Here is a 20,857-nt window from a genome sequence, read left to right as displayed (position 1 = left end):
TTTTGTCCTTCACCATTTCCTAGAGCTTGCTCAAACTTATGTCCATTCAGTTGGTGATGCCATCCAACCATCTAATCCTCTGTCACCCCCTTCTCCTCCTGCCTTCAATCTTTCCCAGCATCAAGGTCTGCTCTTTGTATCAGGTGGCCAAAGTATTGGAGCTTCAGCTTCAGCATCAGTCCTTCCAATGAATATTCAGGACTGATTTCCTTTAGGATTGACTGGTTTGATCTCCTTGCAGTCCAAGGGACTCTCAAGAGTCTTCTCCAAAACGGTAGTTCGAAAGCATCAATTCTTCAGCGCTAAGCCTTCTTTATGGTCCAACTCTCACATCCATACATGACTACTGGAAAAACCATAACTTTGATTATATGGATCTTTGTTGGCAAAATAATTTGATTAAGGGAACTTGATCAAATCTAGGTTTGGCCATGCATTACCTGTGTGATCCTGGATTTAGAAACTCTTTTCTTTTACCCAAGATAGAGATAATAACACTTATATCAAAACAGTGCTTTAACAAGACAATATATATACAGGGCATATTGCAGACAACCCCAAATGGTAATAGTTGGTATTGTAGTTAATTTTGTTTTAAATATTATGACTAGATAATAATTAAATTTGTTTAAATTATTACTCAGATTCTCTTCTTAGCTCTTCTGCTAACATCCTAGGATTTCCAAACAAGTCCGTTTCCATCCCTAGGCTTTGGTTTTTGCAAGGCTATAATGTGAAAACTGGACTAAATCATCTCTAAGGTCCCTTTCAACTTTAAATTCTTTGAAACTAAAACTCCATAGTTCTACTTTGAAATGTGCTTGTGGGACAGAAAAAGGATCCAGCAATCAGAAAACATATCAAGGTGACTTCATGGGCTTGGCTATATTTTCCTATTTAACCATGACTTATCTACTAATCCTGTTTCAAGATACATGCTATTCAAATATGATATATTCTCATGATATATTTGCTGGGTGATGGCAGAGCAAATGCACCTCACTTCTTGAAAGCCCTTGGGATTAAGTTGCATGTCTTTATTACTTCTTTAGGCTCTACAGTGAAATAGACATAGATTCTGCCAGATATTACTGTTTAATACTTGGCAAGTTAGCTATTTGTATACCTTCATGTATACTTTAAGTTGCTTATATTTTTAAATTGTACATATGTCCACGGGGCCGTAAAGAGTCGGACACAACTGAAGTGACTTAGCACACATCTTTCCTCCATTTTACCGCCTTTGTATTTCATCAAGATCGGTGATATTTTCACAGAAATACACTGATATTTATGTGAGTCTCTTTGAGGGTTCTTTATTCTGTTCCAATTATCTGTATGACTGTGTTTTCATCCAATACCACACTTGGTTACTGTAGCTTTATTGTAAGTTGTGAAGTCAGGCAGTGTCAGTCCTCCAACTTCAGTACTGGCAATTCTGGGTCTTTTGCCTCTTCAGATATACTTTAGTATCACTTAATTGACATCCACAAAATAACATGCTGGCATTTTAATAGGAATTGCACTGAACCTATAAACCAAGTTGTGAAGAATGAACATTTTGACAAAACTGAATTTTCCCATCCATGTACATATCTCTACCTACTTAGTTCTTTTTAAATTTCTTTCATCAGAGTTTTGTAGTTTTCCCCATATAGATCTTATGTGTATTTTCTTGGATTTACACATAACTAAATTTGAGTGTTAATGTAAATGGTAACACATTCTAAATTTAAAATTCTACATCTTTATTGCTGGTATAATAACCTTTTGTACATTAACCTTGTATCTTGTAAACTTGCTGTAATAACTTTATTAGTTCCAGAATATTTTTGTTAATTCTATATAGACAATCATGTAATGAATGAGTGTTTTATTCCCTTTTCCACCCTGTGTAACTTTTATTTCCCTTTTCTGTTGTTCCTGCGTTACCTAGATCTTCTGGTATGATGTTGAAAAGGAATGGTGAGAGGACATCAGCCTTGTTCCTGCTCTTAGTGGAAAAGCTTCTGGTTTCTCGCCATTAAGTATGATGTTAGCTATAGATGTTATCAAGTTGAGAGTTCCCCTCTATTCCTAGTTTGCTAATTTTGTCAAAAATGAGTGCCGGATTTTGTCAAATACTTTTTCTGTATCTATTGATATAGTCATGTGATTTTTCTTTGTTAGCCTGTTGATGTGATAGATTAATGGATTTCCAGATGGTAAACCAAACTTGCATACCTGGAATAAATTCTTTGCATACATTTTGGTTTTGATTTGCTACTATTTTGTTGAGAACTTTCGCATTTATATTCATGAGAGAGACTGGTCTACTAAAGACTATCTGGTTTTGGTTTTAGAATAATGCTGGCCTCATATAAAGAGTTAGGAGGTTCCCTTCTGCACCTTATCTTCTGGAAGAGACTGTATAGAATTGGCATAAATTCTTCCTTAAATGTTTTAATTCACCAGTGAACCTATCTGGGCCTGCTGCTGTTCTGAAAGGTTTTTAATTATTGATTCAATTTCTTTATTAGATACAGGTCTATTCAGTCTTTTTCTTCCTGTATAAGTTTTCACAGATGTGTTTTTCAAAGAATTGCTCCATTTAATCTAGGTTACCAAATTTGTGGACATATGGTTATTCATAGTATTTCCTGATTATCCTTCTAATGTCCATAGATCTGTAGTAATGTCCCTCTTTTATTTTGGATCTTACTAATTTGTATTTTCTCTTTCAGTTAGCTTGGCTAGAGGTTTATCAATTCTATTGATCTTTTCAAAGAACTATCTTTTTTTTTAACTGATGCATAATTGACCTATAATACTATGTTAATTCCAGGGGCACAACATAGTGATTCAATATTTCTATACATTACAAAATGTTTACTATGGTAAGTCTAGTTATCTGTCACCATACAAAGATATTACAGTATCACTGAGTATATTCCACATGTTGTATATTTCATCCTCCTGACTCATTTATATTGTAACTGGAAGTCTGTACCTCTTACTCTCCACTTATTGCATTCAACCCACCAGTCCCTCCCTTACGGCAATCACTATTTCTTCTCTGTATCTATTGATTTCCTTGTTTCGTTTGCTGTTTTTTAGATTTCATATATAAGTTAAAATCACACATCATTTTTCTTTTTGACTTATTTCACTTAGCATAATAACCTCTAGGGCCATTCATGCTGTCACATTGAAATCACAAAAGATTTTTCTTTATGGCTAATATTCCACTTTGTATAATATACCACATCTCCATCCATTCATCTATTGCTGGACATTCAGGTGGTTTCCATATGTTGCCCATTTTAAGTAATGCTGCAATAAACATAGGGATGCATACATCTTTTCTAATCAGTGTTTGTTTTTTTTTTCCTTTGGAAAAACATATGCAAAGTGGAATTGCTAGATCTTATGGTAGTTCTACTTTTAAGGAACCTCCACACTGTTTTCCATAATGCTTGAGCCAATTTGTACCACCAACAGTGCACAAGGGTTTTGTCCACATCCTTACCAACACTTGTTATTTCTCTTTTGTAATATCTATTCTGACATGTGTGAGGTGTTATCTCATTGAGATTTTCAGTTGCATTCCCCTGATGTTTAGTAATGGGAACTTTTTTATGTTGAGCATCTTTTCATGTGTCTTAGTCATATGTATCTATATCTTTGGGAAAATGTCTATTCAGATCCTTGGTGGGATTGTTAGTCCTTTTGGTGTTGGGTTCTATGAGTTCTTTGTATATTTTGGATATTAACCCCTTACCTGATGTATCATTTACAAATAAATGCCTTCTCCCATTCAGCATGCTGTTTTTCATTTTGTTAAGTTTCCTCTGCAGTACAAAAGCTTTTGGGTTTGATGTAGTCCTGTTTATTTTTGCTTTTCTCTTGCCTAAAGACACATATTAAAAAAATATTGCTAAGACCAATGTTCTAGAAGTTTTATGTTTTCAAGTCTTAGACTTAAGCTTTAATCCATTTTAAGGTTTTTAGTGATGTGGGAAAGTAGTCCAGTTTCTTTGGCATGAAACTGTCCAGTTTACCCAACACCAATTATTGAAGACACTGTCTTTTCCTCATTGTATATTCTTGCCTACTTTGTCAGAGTAATTGCCCATAGTTCTGTCAGCATCGTCTCCCAAACTTGCTGAATGCCTTATCCAGACATCCTGCACAACACTGCCTCAGGACGAAGGACCCATTTTACACCAGAGGGGTGATGATGAGCTCATGACTGTGCAATGCGTTGATCTTGTCATGTATCCATCATCCAGAATTAACTGGCCTGATACAATATGGGATGGCCTACTGAAGGCTCAGCTAAGGTGCTGGCTGGGGAGATAATACTTAGTGAGGTTTGGATACAATCTTCCAATACAAGATATGGTGTGTGCTCTGAACCAATGACTGATGGTGTGACTATGGCGAGAATACATGGTTAGCAATTAGTATTTTGCAGTTTAAGACTTGACTCGTAGCCAATGACTAGGGAACTTTATGATTGACAGTGTGACTATAGTCAAGAATACATGGTTAGCAGTCAGTATTTTGCAATTTGTTAAGACTTGACCTGTAGCCAATGACTAGGAAAATTTGTTAAAAATTAATACAGAATACATATGCCTACACCAGGAGTTAATGGAAGGTCTCACAGAGATCTGCATGCTTCTACAGGACTCGAGGAGGACCACTTAGGTCCTTACACTCCTCAACTGGAACAGTGCCCATTGCACCTTGTAAAACAAGCCTTCAGGACTTGGGACTTAGAGGACTTTATAGAGCATGACATACCAAGTGCCTATTTCTGGGGCCATGGCACCACACCCCAACAGACCATGTTTTCCTGACAAGAGCCCATCTGCCAGACTCAGGATCTACCCTTGGCAAGACTCACAGAAATCCGCAGAGCTCCCTGTGTTCCCAAAGACTCCCTTACAAACCTCCCACACACACCCAAAGCAGGGACCCCTAGAACTGCATATGTTCCTGGGTAGGGCTACCATTCCCAGACATGATACCTAATGTAGCAGCTGAGGACAGAGTGCCTGGGCCTGATTAGCTGGCCTCCCCTAAGAAATGACCAGAACTGCTTTCCTAGCCATCACGTGTCCAAGTTTCTTAGATAGATCCACATACTGAAGAGTTCCCTTGTCTGATCTCTAATCTCTTGCTGATGCCCCAACCCCTTCCCCTCTGTCTTCAGAAAACCTTTCTATATTTCAATTTATCTGAAGTTTTCCCTTCATCTCTGAACAGCTATTTACTTTCCTGCTGTGTCATGTGTGTGTGTGTATGTATATTTATTTTAGCTAATTTCTCATCTCCTCCCTCTTTCTCCACTGCTGCATATACGATGCATTAGTACTTAGTTCATGAGTTTTGGAACATCAAGCATAACTGTGATAGAACTAAGAGAGATTAACACCCCTAAGAGTTCTGACTTGAAACCAGTTCCCACAGCTAACAAAGACCTTGGGTTTTTAAGTGTACCAGTTATGCAAGATTTAATGCATTAAGGAAGCTGGGTAAAGGGCATATGGGAACCCTCTGGACTATCTTTGCAAATTTTCTGTAAATTTAAAATTGCTCCAAAATAAACCCAAGATTAAACAAGAGAAAAGCCTTAGATTTTCTCCTCTGGGTGAAATGACTGCATGTGGTCTTGACTACATAGTATAGGTGCTGTGTTAGGCCAAAAAACTATTGTTAAAAGGCAAATACAGGAAGTAGGGTATATTGGGTACTGGGGAGCCACAGTAGCAGAATGTAGTAGAGAGCTTTTTAATCTTTATTTTCTATTTTTGAGTTTTTCACTGTATGAATCTTGGTTGTGAGTACCTACTATTACAGCTGAATGGAAAAAAAATAAATAAATAAAGCTGAATGGGCCAGACTCTCCCATCCTGAACTTGATGGTGTGGGCGTGTGACCCAGGCCAGTAAATCCCATACGCACACTCCACTGAGTCTCAAAGAGTCACATTTCCTTAGGGGCAGCTGAGAAGTTTTCAGATAATGGCAGTGATGCCTGTTCAGTGACAGTGATGGGAGCATGGTGGCAGCGATGTGGTGGAGCCGGAGGGGAAATAGGGATGTGAGCAGCAGAGCCGGGGAGCCAGGGCTTGCTGGAGCTGGCCCCGGTTGTCACCTGCTGCCAGCTTCCCATGGTGCCAGGCCTACTTCTCAAGCCTGCACACTGCCCCTCTACACTACTCTTTCTAATAAATTCCTTTTTTGGTGTTAGTGATCCAGCCTGCTGTTCCTATCGCCTGCAATTAAGAACTCTAAGGACAGACCCACTAACCCAGTCAGGGCTTCCATGTGGACCAACTCCAGAGGCATCATTGTCACAAGGCACAGAATGGTGCCCTGCAGCCATGGCAATGCTGTGCCACAGAACTCATCTGTAGGACAGCCAGAGCTAGTTATTAATATGTGTCTAAAGCATGTACCACAGACTAGGAAGATAAAAAAATATTTACTTATTACATATTTGGACAACAAAAAACAATTATGTTACAATCTCAGTACTTTAAACCTGGGTTTTCTAGCACCCAAGGTCTTGCATTCACTCCTCTTGGCTACCTACTATCTATTTGAATAACCTTGGACAGCTTGTTGGATAGATGGAAAATGGACTAACAGTGGGTTAACTACTCTTCTGTTACATCTCAAGTTCTTTGAAAAATACAGTCACCTCACACACTTGTGTGGCCCACAGTAGGTATCTGAGAATCATTACTTCTTTTCCCGATGTTGATACAATAATTACTTTAGTCTTTGTATGCAGACAAGCCCCTCACCAACTGTGGTGACAATCTTCAGTTGACGCAGTCATCTTAGCCACATTGCACTTGGAAGTAATATGACCTCAGAATACTAGTTCCGATGTTTCTGGCTTCCACGCCTACAATGCTCATACTGTCACTCTCCACACGAGTAAATCCACTGTGAAGGGAAGGGACATGCTGTATGTTAACTCTGGAAAAGGACAAATGTTTAAGTCATGAAGCTTTTACACAAAGATGGAGCTCAACCTTGTATGTTCTCCACCCAGTCCACCCCATCTGTGAGTATGCTGGGCTTTGACTTGAGACCTTGACTTGAGCCCCTACGTTCATTTGTATCAAGTAGCAAAAATCATCACGTTCCTGAGTGATCAGTTCGAGGTCCTCCTGACGGTAGCTGCTTGAATCACAATGATTCCAGCTACTCTAGAAACTTCTCCTGATACAGGAGTGGGGGGTACTTCATCCAATCTGGGCAGGTCAGAGTCATTTCTCCAGAATTTAGAATTACTATCAATTCCAAACCAGTCTCAGTGAAGGAGATGTAACTGCAGGAGCCAATGGGGCCTTCAATTTCCACAAAAACACAATGCTGCTCTGTTTCACTATAGAGAAATGGAGCAAGTGTGTAGAGAACCAAACCAACAAACAAAAAAGGAACAAACAAAAACAGAAGGAACTTCCTGAGTTTCCTACAGAAGCCCAGTTTTTGTCTATCGATTGCTCCTGAAACAAGCTTTGGCTTTCATGAACTACCTTTCAGCTTAGAGTAAATCCCATGCTGACTTACTCAACTTAAGAGATTAATAAACCACTACTTGTAAAGTAATTAGCTTCCAATTAAAATAAATAAATTAAAAAAATGCATCTTGTGCAAACAACAACAACAAAAAGAGATTAATAACAAGAGTGGAATGTGGCAGTTTGCAGACTGTGTCAGAAAACTGCAGGATTGGGTTGGAAAATTGCAGGACTGGCTGGTCTTTGTGGGGCTGAGCAGGGCAACAGCCGCTCCCTGATACAAGCAGTCAGCAGTCTCCTTGGTTTGTTAGCAAATAAGGTTGAACTAGCACCTATCTTCTTTCTTTTTTTCTCTTTATAGACTTCCTCTTCATCTTCCCCCACCCCCTCAACTGATCTTTAGTAAATTTGCAGAATTCTGTAACTATCACTAAAACCCAGTTTTAAGAACATTTCCATTGGCCCAAAAAGATCTGTTGCAGCCATCTGCAGTAAATCCCATCCTACCCTCAACCCTGGGCAGCCAGTAATTAACCTTCTGTTCCTATAGACTTGCCTTTTCTATATGTACCATATTAAAGGAATCATTCAATATGTGACCTTACACATTTGGCTTCTTTCACCAGCACCGTATGTTGGCAGTTCACCCACGTGCGTGTCATATGCCATCCTCTTTACGGCTGAATAACATTCCCCTGTACGGATGCACCACAGTGGATTTATCCATTTACCAGTTGATGGGCATCTGCACTGTTTGTACCTTTAGGGTGTTCTGAATAAATCTGCTACCATTCAAGTACAAGTTTTTGTAGACATGTTTTATTTCTCCTAGGGGTATGCTGCTCGGTTTGCTATTAAATTTATGTTTAACATACCCGTTTTCTTTGGAGAATCAGAATATGTGTTCACAGATTATAACATTTTAGGAAACTGAAAAGCTCCTAAAAAGTAATGAAAAGATAGATGAAATGCAGTCCACAGCTGCCCATCTTGTGGGGATCAGCACGGAGCTAGGTTGCTGGGTTTATGATTGCCAAATGAAGCCCTCAAAGAGAAATTACCACTTGCATCAACTAAGGATTTCTGAGGAATCTGTTATGAATTAGGAAAGAGCAGAATTCAAGGTTGTAATACATTCCAGGGTATCTGATGAAAGCACATTTATGTTTCTAAGAGTGCGATACCTATTGAGAACAGTATCATTTCAGTGAATGGATGTTTTTAGCATCCTATAAAGTGGGTGTGTTAGTCACTCAGTCATGTCTGACCCTTGTGACCTCATGGACTGTAGCCCGCCAGGGTCCTCTGTCCAGGGAATCCTCCAGGCAAGAATAGCCATTCCCTTCTCCAGGGAATCTTCCTGGTCCAGGGATCAAATCTGGGTCTCCTGTACTGAAGGTGAATTCTTTACCATCTGAGCCACCAGGGAAGCCTCAGAATAACACAGTTTAAAAACACATATAAAAAAGAAGTTTCTGGAACTTCCCTGGTGGCTCAGTGGTTAAGAATATGTCTGCCAACAATATAGGGGACACATGTTTGATCCCTGGTCCAGGAAGATCCATCATGCCACAGGGCAACAAAGCCTGTGTGCCACAATTAGTAAGCCCATACTCTAGAGCCTGAGCTCTGCAACAAGAGAAGCCACCGCAACTGGAAAAAGCCTGTATGCAGCAATGAAGACCCAACACAGAGGTAAGTAAATAAATAGTAATTAAAAAAATAAGTTTCTAATCATGCACAATGAATATTTCAGTGAATGAATGTGTTTTGCTTTCAGTGATGCATGTAGAACAGTGTTTAAAAACATGTAAAAAAGAAGTTTCTAGAAGTGCTACTTGCTTCCTAAGTTGATAACAGTGTTATTTCAGTGAAAAGATGTTCTAACCATTCACTTAAGATATAGGGACTTCTTTAAAGGTACATATAAAAAAGGAAAGGAAAAAAAAGCACATCTTGGGAGACCAACATCACTAGCAAGCTCTTCAGTGGCCTCCTTCCAGTGGCAACAAGTGTTTGCACATACGTCTCCTGCCATTGGAGGGAGAAAATCATTATTGAGGGGTCATGAGTGGATGTGGGGCGTGTAATCAGGGCCTCCATCGGCCTGAGGGGCATGCTTCACTAAGGCTCGGCCAGGTACAGACAGCAGAGCAAGGCCACCTCTCCTGAGCACAGGGGAGGGTAGATAGCAACATATTAGGGTCTTCAGTAGGGAATATACCACCCCTCACGGCCTGCAGTGAGGAGATGGAATGTTATGGCTCTCAAACTCAGCAACTAGGTAGGCTTGTTATACTGGAGTGGGTTGCCATTTCCTTCGCCAGGGGACCTTCCTGACCCAGGGATCAAACCTGGGTCTCCTGCACTGCATGCAGAAGCTTTACCATCTGAGCTACTAGGGAAACAGGTTTGTTATAGAAATCTTTAATTGTAAAAGTATTTAGTTTGGGGCATTGTATTTTTTTTTATTAACACTGTAAGATGTTTGCCACAGGAGGCTGAATTAATCCCATAACTCATGACAAGTAACTGACGGTTATGAAGTAGGAGGTGTTACCGTAAGTAACCCAGTGAAACAGACAATCTGGAAGCCTTGTCCTTACTTTGCAGGACTTACTCTGATAAGAAAAAACATGTCATCCCCCAATTCTGGGCTGCCCTGGTAGGTCAGCTGGTGAAGAATCCACCTGCAATGCAGGAGACCCCGGTTCCATTCCTGGGTCTGGAAGATCCCCTGGGGAAGGGATAGGCTACCCACTCCAGTATTCTTGGGCTTCCCTGGTGGCTCAGGCAGTGAAGAATCCACCTGCAATGCGGGAGACCTGGGTTTGATCCCTGGGTTGAAAGATCCCCTGGAGGAGAGCATGGTAACCCACTCCAGTATTCTTGCCTGGACAATCCCCAGGGACAGAGGAGCCTGGTGTGCTATAGTCCATGGGGTTTCAAAGAGTCAGACATGACTGAGCGACTAAGCACAGCATCCCCAATTCTAATTGTAAATCAGAGCACAAAAATCACATTCTCTCCAACTTTTACAGTCTTACCCCTATGGCCACCTAGGTTTGGTAAATGGACCTGGCATTGTGCAGGTTACAGAGGCAGGGTAAGGGCTGCATCCAGGCTGACCCCGGCTTCACTGTGCATCCCTGTGGGCCTTTGGGCAAAACCCACATCGCTGATTTCACCTGGGAAATGTGGGTGATGCTAACTGCAGGTGGTGGCTTTGTATATTAAAGGAGATAATGCAAATGATGCATAGTGTAGCATCTTTTTTTAAAATCAGAAGATAAATATGAACAGTGACTTGCCTCAGGTCCCCATGTAGGGAGAGGCAGGCTGGGCTAAGACCCCAAGTCCCATTCACAGTCTTGCCAATGGTATCCTCCTGCTGGGAGGCCAGGAGAGGCCATTTTGTAGGTAACATTTAAAAAGTCAGAAGCAATTACCTGGCCCATCTGTGGGACCCACCAAGCAAATGGTAGCAGTTCTTGAGGACGGGAAATTTATTTTCCTTGTTCCACATGTAGACTCGCAGGGAGAGGTCAAAGGAAGAGGTGATGACTCGAGTCTGGTCCTTGAAACGAAAAACCAAGTGAGGTAGGAATGTGGGCTCCAAAGCATGGAGCCACGAGGCTGGCAGCAGGGGGCAAGGGGCCACACTCACCACCCACATGGACGTGATGGGCCTCTGGTGGTCCTGAAAGGCCACCAGCTGCAGGCCGTGAATGGTGAAGAGCACCAGCTCCGAGCCGGACACCAGCAGGATCACCTGGGAGCCGTGGCTCTTCATGAGGTGAGGAGCCATCATGGTGTCTGGCAGCAGGAAGCTCGCAATCTGTTTTACTTTTTGAAATAAAGGCACACAGATTGTCATGTCTTAGTAGCAGCTGGGGGTCTGGAATAGACATGCCTCACCTAAGAGGATGTGGAATAATGAAAAGAGCAATGGCTTTGTGTTACATCTGCAGTCAGTCCTGACCCATGCATTTACTCCCGTAGTCTACTGGTCATCAGCTCTCAAACGCTGATTATGTCGCTTTATAGGGGAACTGTGAGGTTCAAGGCAATATGCACATGGAAGTGACAGTATCTGGCCCATGGTACCATCCAGGGGTAAGGCTTCCACCCTGCTTTCTACCCTTCCCCATCCAAGACAGGGCGATGTAAGACATGACCACGTGAGAACTATGACATTTATGACATCTGCTAAAAACTACTGTTGAAGATTCTTTTATACTGTATAGCATTCCTTGTTAAAAAAAAAAATTAATTTGATCATTTCCTTATGGAGTTTAGTTAGCACCAGGAAAATAAAATTACCTCTTTTGAAGAGTTCATGCGTTTTCTCGTATCAGACAAGGGATTATATTACACATCCTGTTTCCCTTTTTTTCCTCGGCTGCCAGGAAGCTCAGAGTAAAATTTATGGTCAAATGATGATATGAAAACAAAGGAATATAATACAAAGGAAAAAATGCTAAGGAACAAAGAAAAGGCCTATCAGGGTGATGTGTGGGGTTTGGAAAACAGAGTAGACAGGAAAGGACAAAGATGTGGGTCTTATTTTCCTACTGGACTTAGGAGCTCCTTAGGGAAGAGATAGTTGTGGCTTTTATTCATCTCTGTGTGCACTCAGTGCTGAGAGTGGTGAGTCTGACATAGTTGTAAAAGGAGAGGTGGGGATGAATGGAAGCAGAGAAGGGAGAAGAGTGGACAGCAGTTAATGTCTGAATCCCAGGGCCATGCAGAGGGCCCCAACACACAGCAAGTGTTCAACCACTCCACCAGCACACAAAATCACAACTAGAAAACATTTGTGGGGTCACTATGATTCACTGAGAGGAAAGAAAAAGTGCCCCAAAGGAAACATGAGGAATCTGTGCTTGAAGCATTGTAAGGTAGTGGTGGTGGCATGGGAATCCTTACCGAGAATGTCTGCTCTATCCCTGGACTTCCTGGTCCCTAGCTCATAGGTGGTGATAACCAACTGCATGCCGTTGTCATTTCTGTGCATCACCATCACCCTGGCTGCCTCGTCGGGGGCCCAGCAGGCTCTGGACGTCAGCCAGATGGGGAGAGTGGCAGAGGCAGGGGTCTCATCTTCCGACCGGCAGAGCAAGGAGTGAGTGTAGAACACCTGGGGAAACAGCACCACACGTCTCATCGCCGGTGAGGGAGATGACTTCTCCAACCAGGAGCACTCCGAAAGCCCCCACAGACCATATCCACGGTGACTGTACTGGGTCTCATGAGGTTCCTCATGTGGACCCGCCTTTCTCCAATGCCCTTACCAGGGAAAAGAGGTTAACCCCACCCCATGTCTGGCCCTGCTGGAAAGATCTTGGCATACCAGTCCCAGTGAGGTCAGCATAATGCGTGAATCAAATAAACGGATTTTCTTTTCCTGAGTGCCCGTCACCATCTTGCTTCTGCTTCCAATGTCTTCCTCCATATTCCTTTCCTATCTTCTTGCAGTCTGGCTCCAAACCCCTTCTTGGTCCCTGGAACTGATTTGTGGCTGCTCACTGATCCTATGGCCTCTCTCCTTTGGCTGCCCGCCCTGACCCCTGGCCTTCCCTGACTCCCAGGTCCCGGCACTGCCAGTCCTGTCCAGCTCGGCCACTGCTTCTCTTTTTCTGTCCTTCCTTGCTCACTGACCCCAGTATGTCTCAAGACCCTCTCCAGCTGCCTGCTTTTTACTCTGCTCTAATTTTCCAATTCAGGCTTTCCGGGTGGCTCAGTGGTAAAGAATCCGCCTGCCAATGCAGGAGACACAGAAGAGGCTGGTTTGATCCCTGGATTGGGAAAATCCTCTAGAGTAGGAAATGACAACCCACTCCAGTATTCTTGCCTGGGAAATCTCATGAACAGAGGAGCCTGGCAGGCTACAATCCACGGTGTCACAAAGAGTTGGACACGACTGAACGACAGAGCTCATGGGTGCACCTGTGTGCACGTGTGCGCGTGCGTGCACGCACGCACACACACACACACACACACACACACTTCCAATTGAGACCCTGGCACTCAGCCTGAGCATCTCTGAGCCCATGAATCACTGGCAGAGACAGCCATTCTCACAGGCAAGTTGTGTATGGGCCTGCAGGTAATGGATACAGTCCCCACGCTGTAAGCATCTCCTCCATGCTGGCCCAGACACTGTCTTCCTTACTCTTGTTGAAGCCTGTTGTCAGGCCATCAATACCTCATGAGCATTTCCACCAGAAGTTCCAAACCTTTTCAAAACTGAATTCTGTCATCTCAGTCAGGTAGCTGACCCCCTCCAGCCTGTGGGCAACACGGGAGCCTGGAAAGAACAGAGGCTCCTGGGCGAGGCCGCCATGGCCATCAGCTCAGCTGGTGGCCCTGAGAAGGCAGTCACTGCTGTGAAAGATCACAGATGACTCATCATCACCCATGCAGGCTGTGGGGTGTGGTCCTACATGAGAAGCTGCCCCCCCAGATGTACCCCAAAAGCCTAGGGCATAGGACCCACCACCCTTGTGCACAAAGCCAGCCCCCTGAAGCAAGGGACACAGCCCGCCACTGACCTCCGGGCTCAGGTCTGAGTTCTGGGTTGATGCGAACACCCACTGCCGGTCAGGTGAGCAGAGGAGACTGGTGGGGTTGCCAGGAAACACGTTGACTCTGGATAGCAGCTGCAGCCAGGGCACCGTAAGTGTGTAGAGTGCCCCTTCAGCACAGGCGGCCTGCAAGCGACAAAACAAAAATGGGATCAAGAGCCAAAAAGAATCAGAAAGTGTCCGAGGAGATAAGCAAGGGTCTAAGAAACACAGAAATGAAGTTCCTACAGAAGAAAAGTCAAACAATTAACAGACTAACACTGAAAATCCATGTACAAGGACTTCCCTGGTGGTCCAGTGGTAAAGGATCCACTTTCCAATCTGTAGGGGATGTGGGTTTGAACCCTAACCGGGGATCTGTGATCCCATATGCCACTGAGCAACTAAGCCTTAGCGCCGAAACTACTGAGTCCATGTGCTGCAACAAACACGTGGCACAGTCAAAAAAACAAACAAAATTCATGTACAATAAAATTTTCTGGAAATAAATCCTGGGGGAGTTGAGCTGGGATGGTCACCATAGGCACATCACAATACAACTAACTGCTAGGCTTTAAATATTTCAAAAAATCCTTTAGGCTTTTGATTTTTAAAACTCTAGTATCTAACAAAAGAAGTAAGGGTGGCAGTAGACTTTTTCAACAAAAACAATGTGGCATAATATTTTCACAAAATTCAAGGAACGCATGAGCCAGGAATGCAGTGTCCAGCCAGGTTACTCTTCAAGCCCCCAGACTACAGAACCACAATGCTAATACAAGAACTGCATTCGTGGGCCCTTCTTTGGGACCTGACCAGGGGATGGGGTTCATCAAATCACAAGATACAAGGAAAATGTCACCAAAAGAACTGGTGTTGTTACGAAATACATTAAACTGTAAATCAAAGAGCTAATTTAAAAAAAGACAGACACAAGAGAAGAACAGCGTGTAAATATTTTATGTTCTCAAAAAGCTGGAAATGATACATCTTTAAAAAGTGAGAAGAAACAAAATAGAATAACTCACTGACTGCCATGAAAGTAAAGGAGTAAAGACAGTAAATAAAACAGGTGACAGGCCTAAATAAAGAAAAAGAAGAGATAAAGTGTTAAGGTAAAGAAAACCGGGGATTCCTTGGTGGTCCAGTGGCTAAGAATCCCCATTCCCAACGCAGAGGGCCTGGGTTTGATCCCTGTTCAGGGAACTAGATCCTGCATGCCTCAACTAGGAGTCCACGTGCTGCAACTCAAGGTCTGAAGTGCCACAACTAACACTCGGTGCAGCCAAGTAAGGGCTTCCCAGGGGGTGCAGGGGTGAAGAATCCGTCTGCCAGTGCAGGAGACACAAGAGACGTGGGTTTAATCCCTGGGTTGGGAAGATCCCCTGGAATAGGAAGCGGCAACCCACTTCAGTATTCTTGCCTGGAGAATCTCATGGACAGAGGAGCCTGGCAGGCTACTGTCCATGGGGTCACAAAGAATTGGACATGACTGAACACGTGCAGCCAAATAAAAGAAAAAATTGCATTCTGCTGATGTTGCGACAGTGTGGAATGTCTCTCCATGTGCTAATGACCATCTCATTATATTCTTTTGAGAATGCTCAAACTACCACACAACTGCACTCATCTCACACGCTAGCAAAGTAATGCTCAAAATTCTCTAAGCCAGACTTCAACAGTACATAAACTGTGAACTTCCAGATGTTCAAGCTGGATTTAGAAAAGGCAGAGGAACCAGAGATGAAATTGCCAACATCTGCTGGATCATCGAGAAAGCAAGAGAGTTCTAGAAAAACATCTACTTCTGCTTTATTGACTATGCCAAAGCCTTTGTGTGGATCACAACAAACTGTGGAAAATTCTTAAGGAGATGGGAATACCAGACCACCTGACCTGCCTCCTGAGAAATCTGTATGCAGGTCAAGAAGCAACAGTTAGAACCGGACATGGAATAATAGACTGGCTCCAAATCGGGAAAGGAGTACATCAAGGCTGTATACTGTCACCCTGATTATTTAACTTATATACAGAGTACATCATGTGAAATGCTGGGATGGATGAAGCAGAAGCTGGAATCAAGATTGCTGGGAGAAACATCAATAACCTCAGATATTCAGATGACACCACCCTTATGGCAGAAAGCGAAAAAGAACTAAAGAGCCTTTTGATGAAAGTGAAAGAACAGTGAAAATGCTGGCTTAAAATTCAACATTCAGAAAACTAAGATCATGGCATCCAGTCCCACACTTCATCGCAGACAGATGGGGAAACAATGGAAACAGAGACTTTATTTTGGGGGCTCCAAAATCACTGGAGATGGTGACTGCAGCCATGAAATTAAAAGACACTTGTTCCTTGGAAGAAAAGCTATGACCAACCTAGACAGCATATTAAAAAGCAGAGACATTACTTTGTCAATAAAGGTCCATCTAGTCAAAGCTATGGTTTTTCCAGTAGTCATGTATGGTTGTGAAAGTTGGACTATAAAGAAAGCTGAACGCCAAAGAACTGATGCTTTTGAACTGTGGTGTTGGAGAAGATTCTTGAGAGTCCCTTGGACAGCAAGGAGATCCAACCAGTCCATTCTAAAGGAAATCAGTCCTGAATATTCACTGGCAGGACTGATGCTGAAGCTGAAACTCTAATACTATGGCCATGTGATGTGAAGAACTGACTCAGTGGAAAAGACCCTGATGCTGGGAAAGATTGAGGGCAGGAGGAGAAGGGGACGACAGAAGATGAGATGGTTGGATGGCATCACTGACTTGATGGACATGAGTTTGAATAAGCTCTAGGAGTTGGTGATGGACAGGGAAGCCTGGCGTGCTGCAGTCCATGGGGTTGCAGAGTTGGACACGACTAAGCGACTGAACTGAACTGAGGAGTGTTCGAATCCTTTGCATAATTTAAAAGCTGCGTTGTGTCCTTTTTCTTAAGTGGTACCAATTCTTTATATATTCTGGACACAGTGCTGTGTCATGTTTATATATGGGAAATACATTATTCCAGTTTGAAGCTTGCCTTTTATTTTTCTTAACAATGTCTTCTAAAGAGAAAAAGTTCTGAATTTGATGAAATCCAAATTGTTCATTTTTTCCTACACTGCTAGTCCTTTGTGTGTCCTAAGAAGTCGTTACCTTTGAAAATTTTCTACTAATCTACTCCCCTCAAAAACAGAATTAACAGGTTGAACTTCCCTGGTGAGCCAGTGGTTAAGACTCTGCACTGCTCGTACAGGGGCACAGGTTTAACCCCTGGTTGTGGAAGGTCCCACATGCCGCAGAGTGTGGGCAAAAAATAATAAAAAAATTTTTTCTTTTTTTACCAAAGAATTACTAAGTAAATTTAGCAAGGCTGTTGGATACAGGTAACTGTACAAAAGTCAAATGCACTTCTATGTGTATTTATACAGAAATTATTTCTATGTATGCTACATAGTGCACGCATGGCAATTTCTTTATAAATACAAAACCATACATTCTCCTATTACTCTTGGTCTACACCCTACCTACTTACACAGCCTCAAGACAGAAGAGTCTGGAGTCAACAATGGTTTAATGGATGGGGGAGCTTACGTCTGAAGCAAGGCCCTTAAATGACATTCCACCACATGCAGCAGTCTCCACTATTGAGGGGGTAGCTGCTGTTGTTCAGTTGCTCAGTTGTGTCCAACTCTTTGTAACCCCATGGACTGCAGTATGCCAGGCTTCCCTATCCTTCACCATCTCCTGGAGCTTGCTCCAACTCACGTCCATTGAATCAGTGATGCCATCCAACCATCTCATCCTCTGTCACCCCCTTTTCCTCCTGCCCTCAATCTTTTCCAGCATCAGGGTCTTTTCTAATGAGTCAGCTCTTCACATTGGGTGGCCAAAGTATTGGAGCTTCAGCTTTAGCATCAGTCCTTCTAATGAATATTCAAGATTAATGTCCCTTAGGACTGACTGGTTTGATCCCCTTGCAGTCCAAGGGACTCTCAAGAGTCTCCTCCAACACCACATTTCAAAAGCATCAATCTTTGGAGTTCAGCCTTTATGGTCCAATTCTTACATGGCATGACTACTGGAAAAAACCACACGTTTGACTACACGGACCGTTGTTGGCAAAGTAATGTCTGCTTTTTAATATGCTGTCTAGGTTGGTCACAGCTTTTCTTCCAAGGAGCAAGTGTCTTTTAATTTCGTGGCTACAGTCACCATCTGCAGTGATTTTGGAGCCCAATAAACTAAAGTCTCTCACTGTTTCCCCACCTATTGCCATGAAGTGATGTGACCAGATGCTACGATCTTATTTTTTTGAATGTTGAGTTTTAAGCCAGTTTTTTCACTCTCCTCTTTCACTTTCATCAAGAGGCTCTTCCTCTTGGCTTTCTGCCATAAGGATGGTGTCATCTGCATATCTGAGGTTATTGATATTTCTCCCAGCAATCTTGATTCCAGCTTTTGCTTCATCTAGCCCAGCATTCTGCATCATGTACTCTGCATATAAGTTAAATAAGCAGGGTGACAATATACAGCCTTGATGTACTCCTTTTCCTATTTGGAACCAGTCTGTTGTTTCACATCCAGTTCTAACTGTTGCTTCCTGACCTGCATACAGATTTCTCAGGAGGCAGGTCAGATGGTCTAGTATTCCCATCTCTTTCAGAATTTTCCAGTTGGTTGTGATCCACACAGTCAAAGGCTTTAGCGTAGTCAATGAAGCAGAAGTATGTTTTTCTGGAATTCTCTTTTTCTATGATTCAGCGAATGTTGGCAATTTGATCTCTAGTTCCTCTGCCTTTTCTAAATCCAGCTTGAACATCTGGAAGTTCACAGTTCATGTGCTGTTGAAACCTAGGTTGGAGAATTTTGAGCATTACTTTGCTAGCATGTGAGATGAGTACAACTGTGGGATAGTTTGAACATTCTTTGACATTGCCCTTCTTTGGGATTGGAATGAAAACTGATCTTTTCCAGTCCTGTGGCCACTGTTGAGTTTTCCATATTTGCTGGCATACTGAGTGCAGTTCTTTAACAGCATCATCTTTTAGGATTTTAAATAGCTCAGCTGGAATTCCATCACCTCCACTAGCTTTGTTCACAGTGATGCTTCCTAAGGCCCACTTGACTTCACACTCCAGGATGCCTAGATGTAGGTGAGTGACCACACCATCATAGTTATCTGGGTCATTAAGATCTTTTTTATATAGTTCTTCTGTGTATTCTTGCCACCTCTTCTTAGTATCTTCAGTTTCTGTTAGGTCCATACCATTTCTGTCCTTTATTGAGCCTATCTTTGCATGAAATGTTCCCTTGGTATCTCTAATTTTCTTGAAGAGGTCTCTAATCTTTCCCATTCTATTGTTTTGCTCTATTTCTTTGCAATGTTCACCTAGGAAGGCTTTCTTATCTCTCCTTGCTATTGTTTGAAACTCTGCATTCAGATGGGTATGTCTTCCCTTTTCTCCTTTGCCTTTTGCTTTTGTTCTTTTCTCAGCTATTTGTGAAGACCTCCTCAGACAACCATTTTGCCTTTTCGCATTTCTTCTTCTTGGGGATGACGTTGATCGCTGCTTCCTGTACAATGTTACAAACCTCTGTCCATAGTTCTTCAGGCACTCTATCAGCCCTAATCCCTTGAATGGATTTGTCACTTCCCATTGTATAATAGTAAGGGATTTGATTTAAAATGTAAGTGTTAGTATCTCAGTCATGTCAGATTCTTTGTGACCTCATGGACTGTAGCCCTCCAGAATCCTCTCTCCATGGGGTTCTCCAGGCAAGAATACTGGAGTGAATTGCTATTTCCTCCTCCAAGGGATCTTCCTGACCCAGGGATCGAACTCGCATCTCCCACATTGAAGGCGGATTCTTTACCGTCTGAGCCACCAGGGAAGCCCAGGATTGTCTTTATTCAGACTTAACACAGTTTACTCATTTCCCTGCTTTCCGGCCCTCTTGCGTCCCACTTCTTGCTTATTCCTTCCCCCTTCTTTTTCTCTCCCAGCTGAAGACTGTGCTTTCCCAGGAAGGGCTTTATTATTAGCCTGTGTGCTCTCTGCTCAGGAGGCTCACGCTTCATTCAAGCCTGTTTCTGTCCCTCAATACTCCTGCAACCCCTCCTGTCTGTGGTCCAGTTTATGGTCAGAGTTATGGAACTGATTCAGATCATAACCTAATGGCCTAGTGGTTTTCCCTACTTTCTTCGATTTAAGTCTGAATTTTGCAATTAGGAGTTCATAATCTGGGCCATAGTCAGCTCCTGGTCTTGTTTTTGCTGACTATATAGAGCTTCTCCATCTTCAGCTGCAAAGAATATAATCAATCTGATTTCAGTATTGACCATCTGGTGACGTCCATGTATAGGAGGGGGACCAATTACAGAGGTAACTGACATCAGGTTGGCTTGTCGGTTACCAGGGCAACCAGCACAGGAGCCCGTCCCTCACCACCCCTTTCATAAGCTATCATGGAGAAGATGCTCTAAAGATGAGAATAATCGATAACTAGAGGTGGGGGCAAGTATGTATTGGGGGGGAGGGTTGGTCATGTGAGTAGGGTGTAGGTGAAGAAGGGACTGGTTGAGCAAAAGATGTACAGACAGCGAGAGAAGAGCCATCTTGGGTAGCATGATCACACAATTATTTACGTTCTATATATGCTGTATACTAGCAATGAAAAAAACTTGGAAAAGTAAATTTTAAAATAACATTAAGGGACTTCCCTCATGGTCCAGTCATTAAAAATCTGCCTCCCCATGCAGGGGATGCGAGTTCAATCCC

General features: G+C 42.7%; 1 protein-coding gene and 1 long non-coding RNA gene across 9 annotated transcripts in view; one reads left to right on the top strand and one right to left on the bottom strand.

The window, feature by feature from the left end:
• The window catches only part of LOC145539313 (uncharacterized), a 29,193-nt gene extending 25,394 nt beyond the window's left edge, over nt 1–3,799 (top strand). Inside the window, exon 3 of the long non-coding RNA XR_014077711.1 lies at nt 1,937–3,799. This is a non-coding gene — a long non-coding RNA (uncharacterized LOC145539313). The remainder of the gene's footprint in view (nt 1–1,936) is intronic.
• FBXW12 (F-box and WD repeat domain containing 12) overlaps nt 1–20,857 on the bottom strand; it is a 50,768-nt gene that overhangs the window by 8,098 nt on the left and 21,813 nt on the right. For 5 of the 8 annotated variants that reach the window (XM_081572857.1, XM_081572816.1, XM_081572868.1 and 2 more), the window contains 5 exons: nt 14,080–14,238; nt 12,455–12,665; nt 11,193–11,371; nt 10,975–11,102; nt 6,456–6,944 (listed from right to left, as the gene is read on the bottom strand). In XM_081572857.1, coding sequence (XP_081428983.1) covers nt 6,836–6,944; nt 10,975–11,102; nt 11,193–11,371; nt 12,455–12,665; nt 14,080–14,238 — 786 coding nt within the window. In that variant the 3' untranslated portion in view covers nt 6,456–6,835. Of the gene's footprint in view, nt 1–1,290; nt 1,532–3,760; nt 3,890–6,455; nt 6,945–10,974; nt 11,103–11,192; nt 11,372–12,454; nt 12,666–14,079; nt 14,239–20,857 lie in introns of those variants that run through there. The other 3 variants (XR_014077625.1, XR_014077635.1, XM_081572827.1) reach the window with 3 other exon arrangements.

Source organism: Giraffa tippelskirchi, chromosome 1, assembly GCF_054371585.1.
Source record: "Giraffa tippelskirchi isolate mGirTip1 chromosome 1, T2T-mGirTip1v1.2.pri, whole genome shotgun sequence".
Classification (NCBI taxonomy): Eukaryota; Metazoa; Chordata; class Mammalia; order Artiodactyla; family Giraffidae; genus Giraffa; species Giraffa tippelskirchi.
This window is presented reverse-complemented; position numbering and strand designations above follow the sequence as displayed.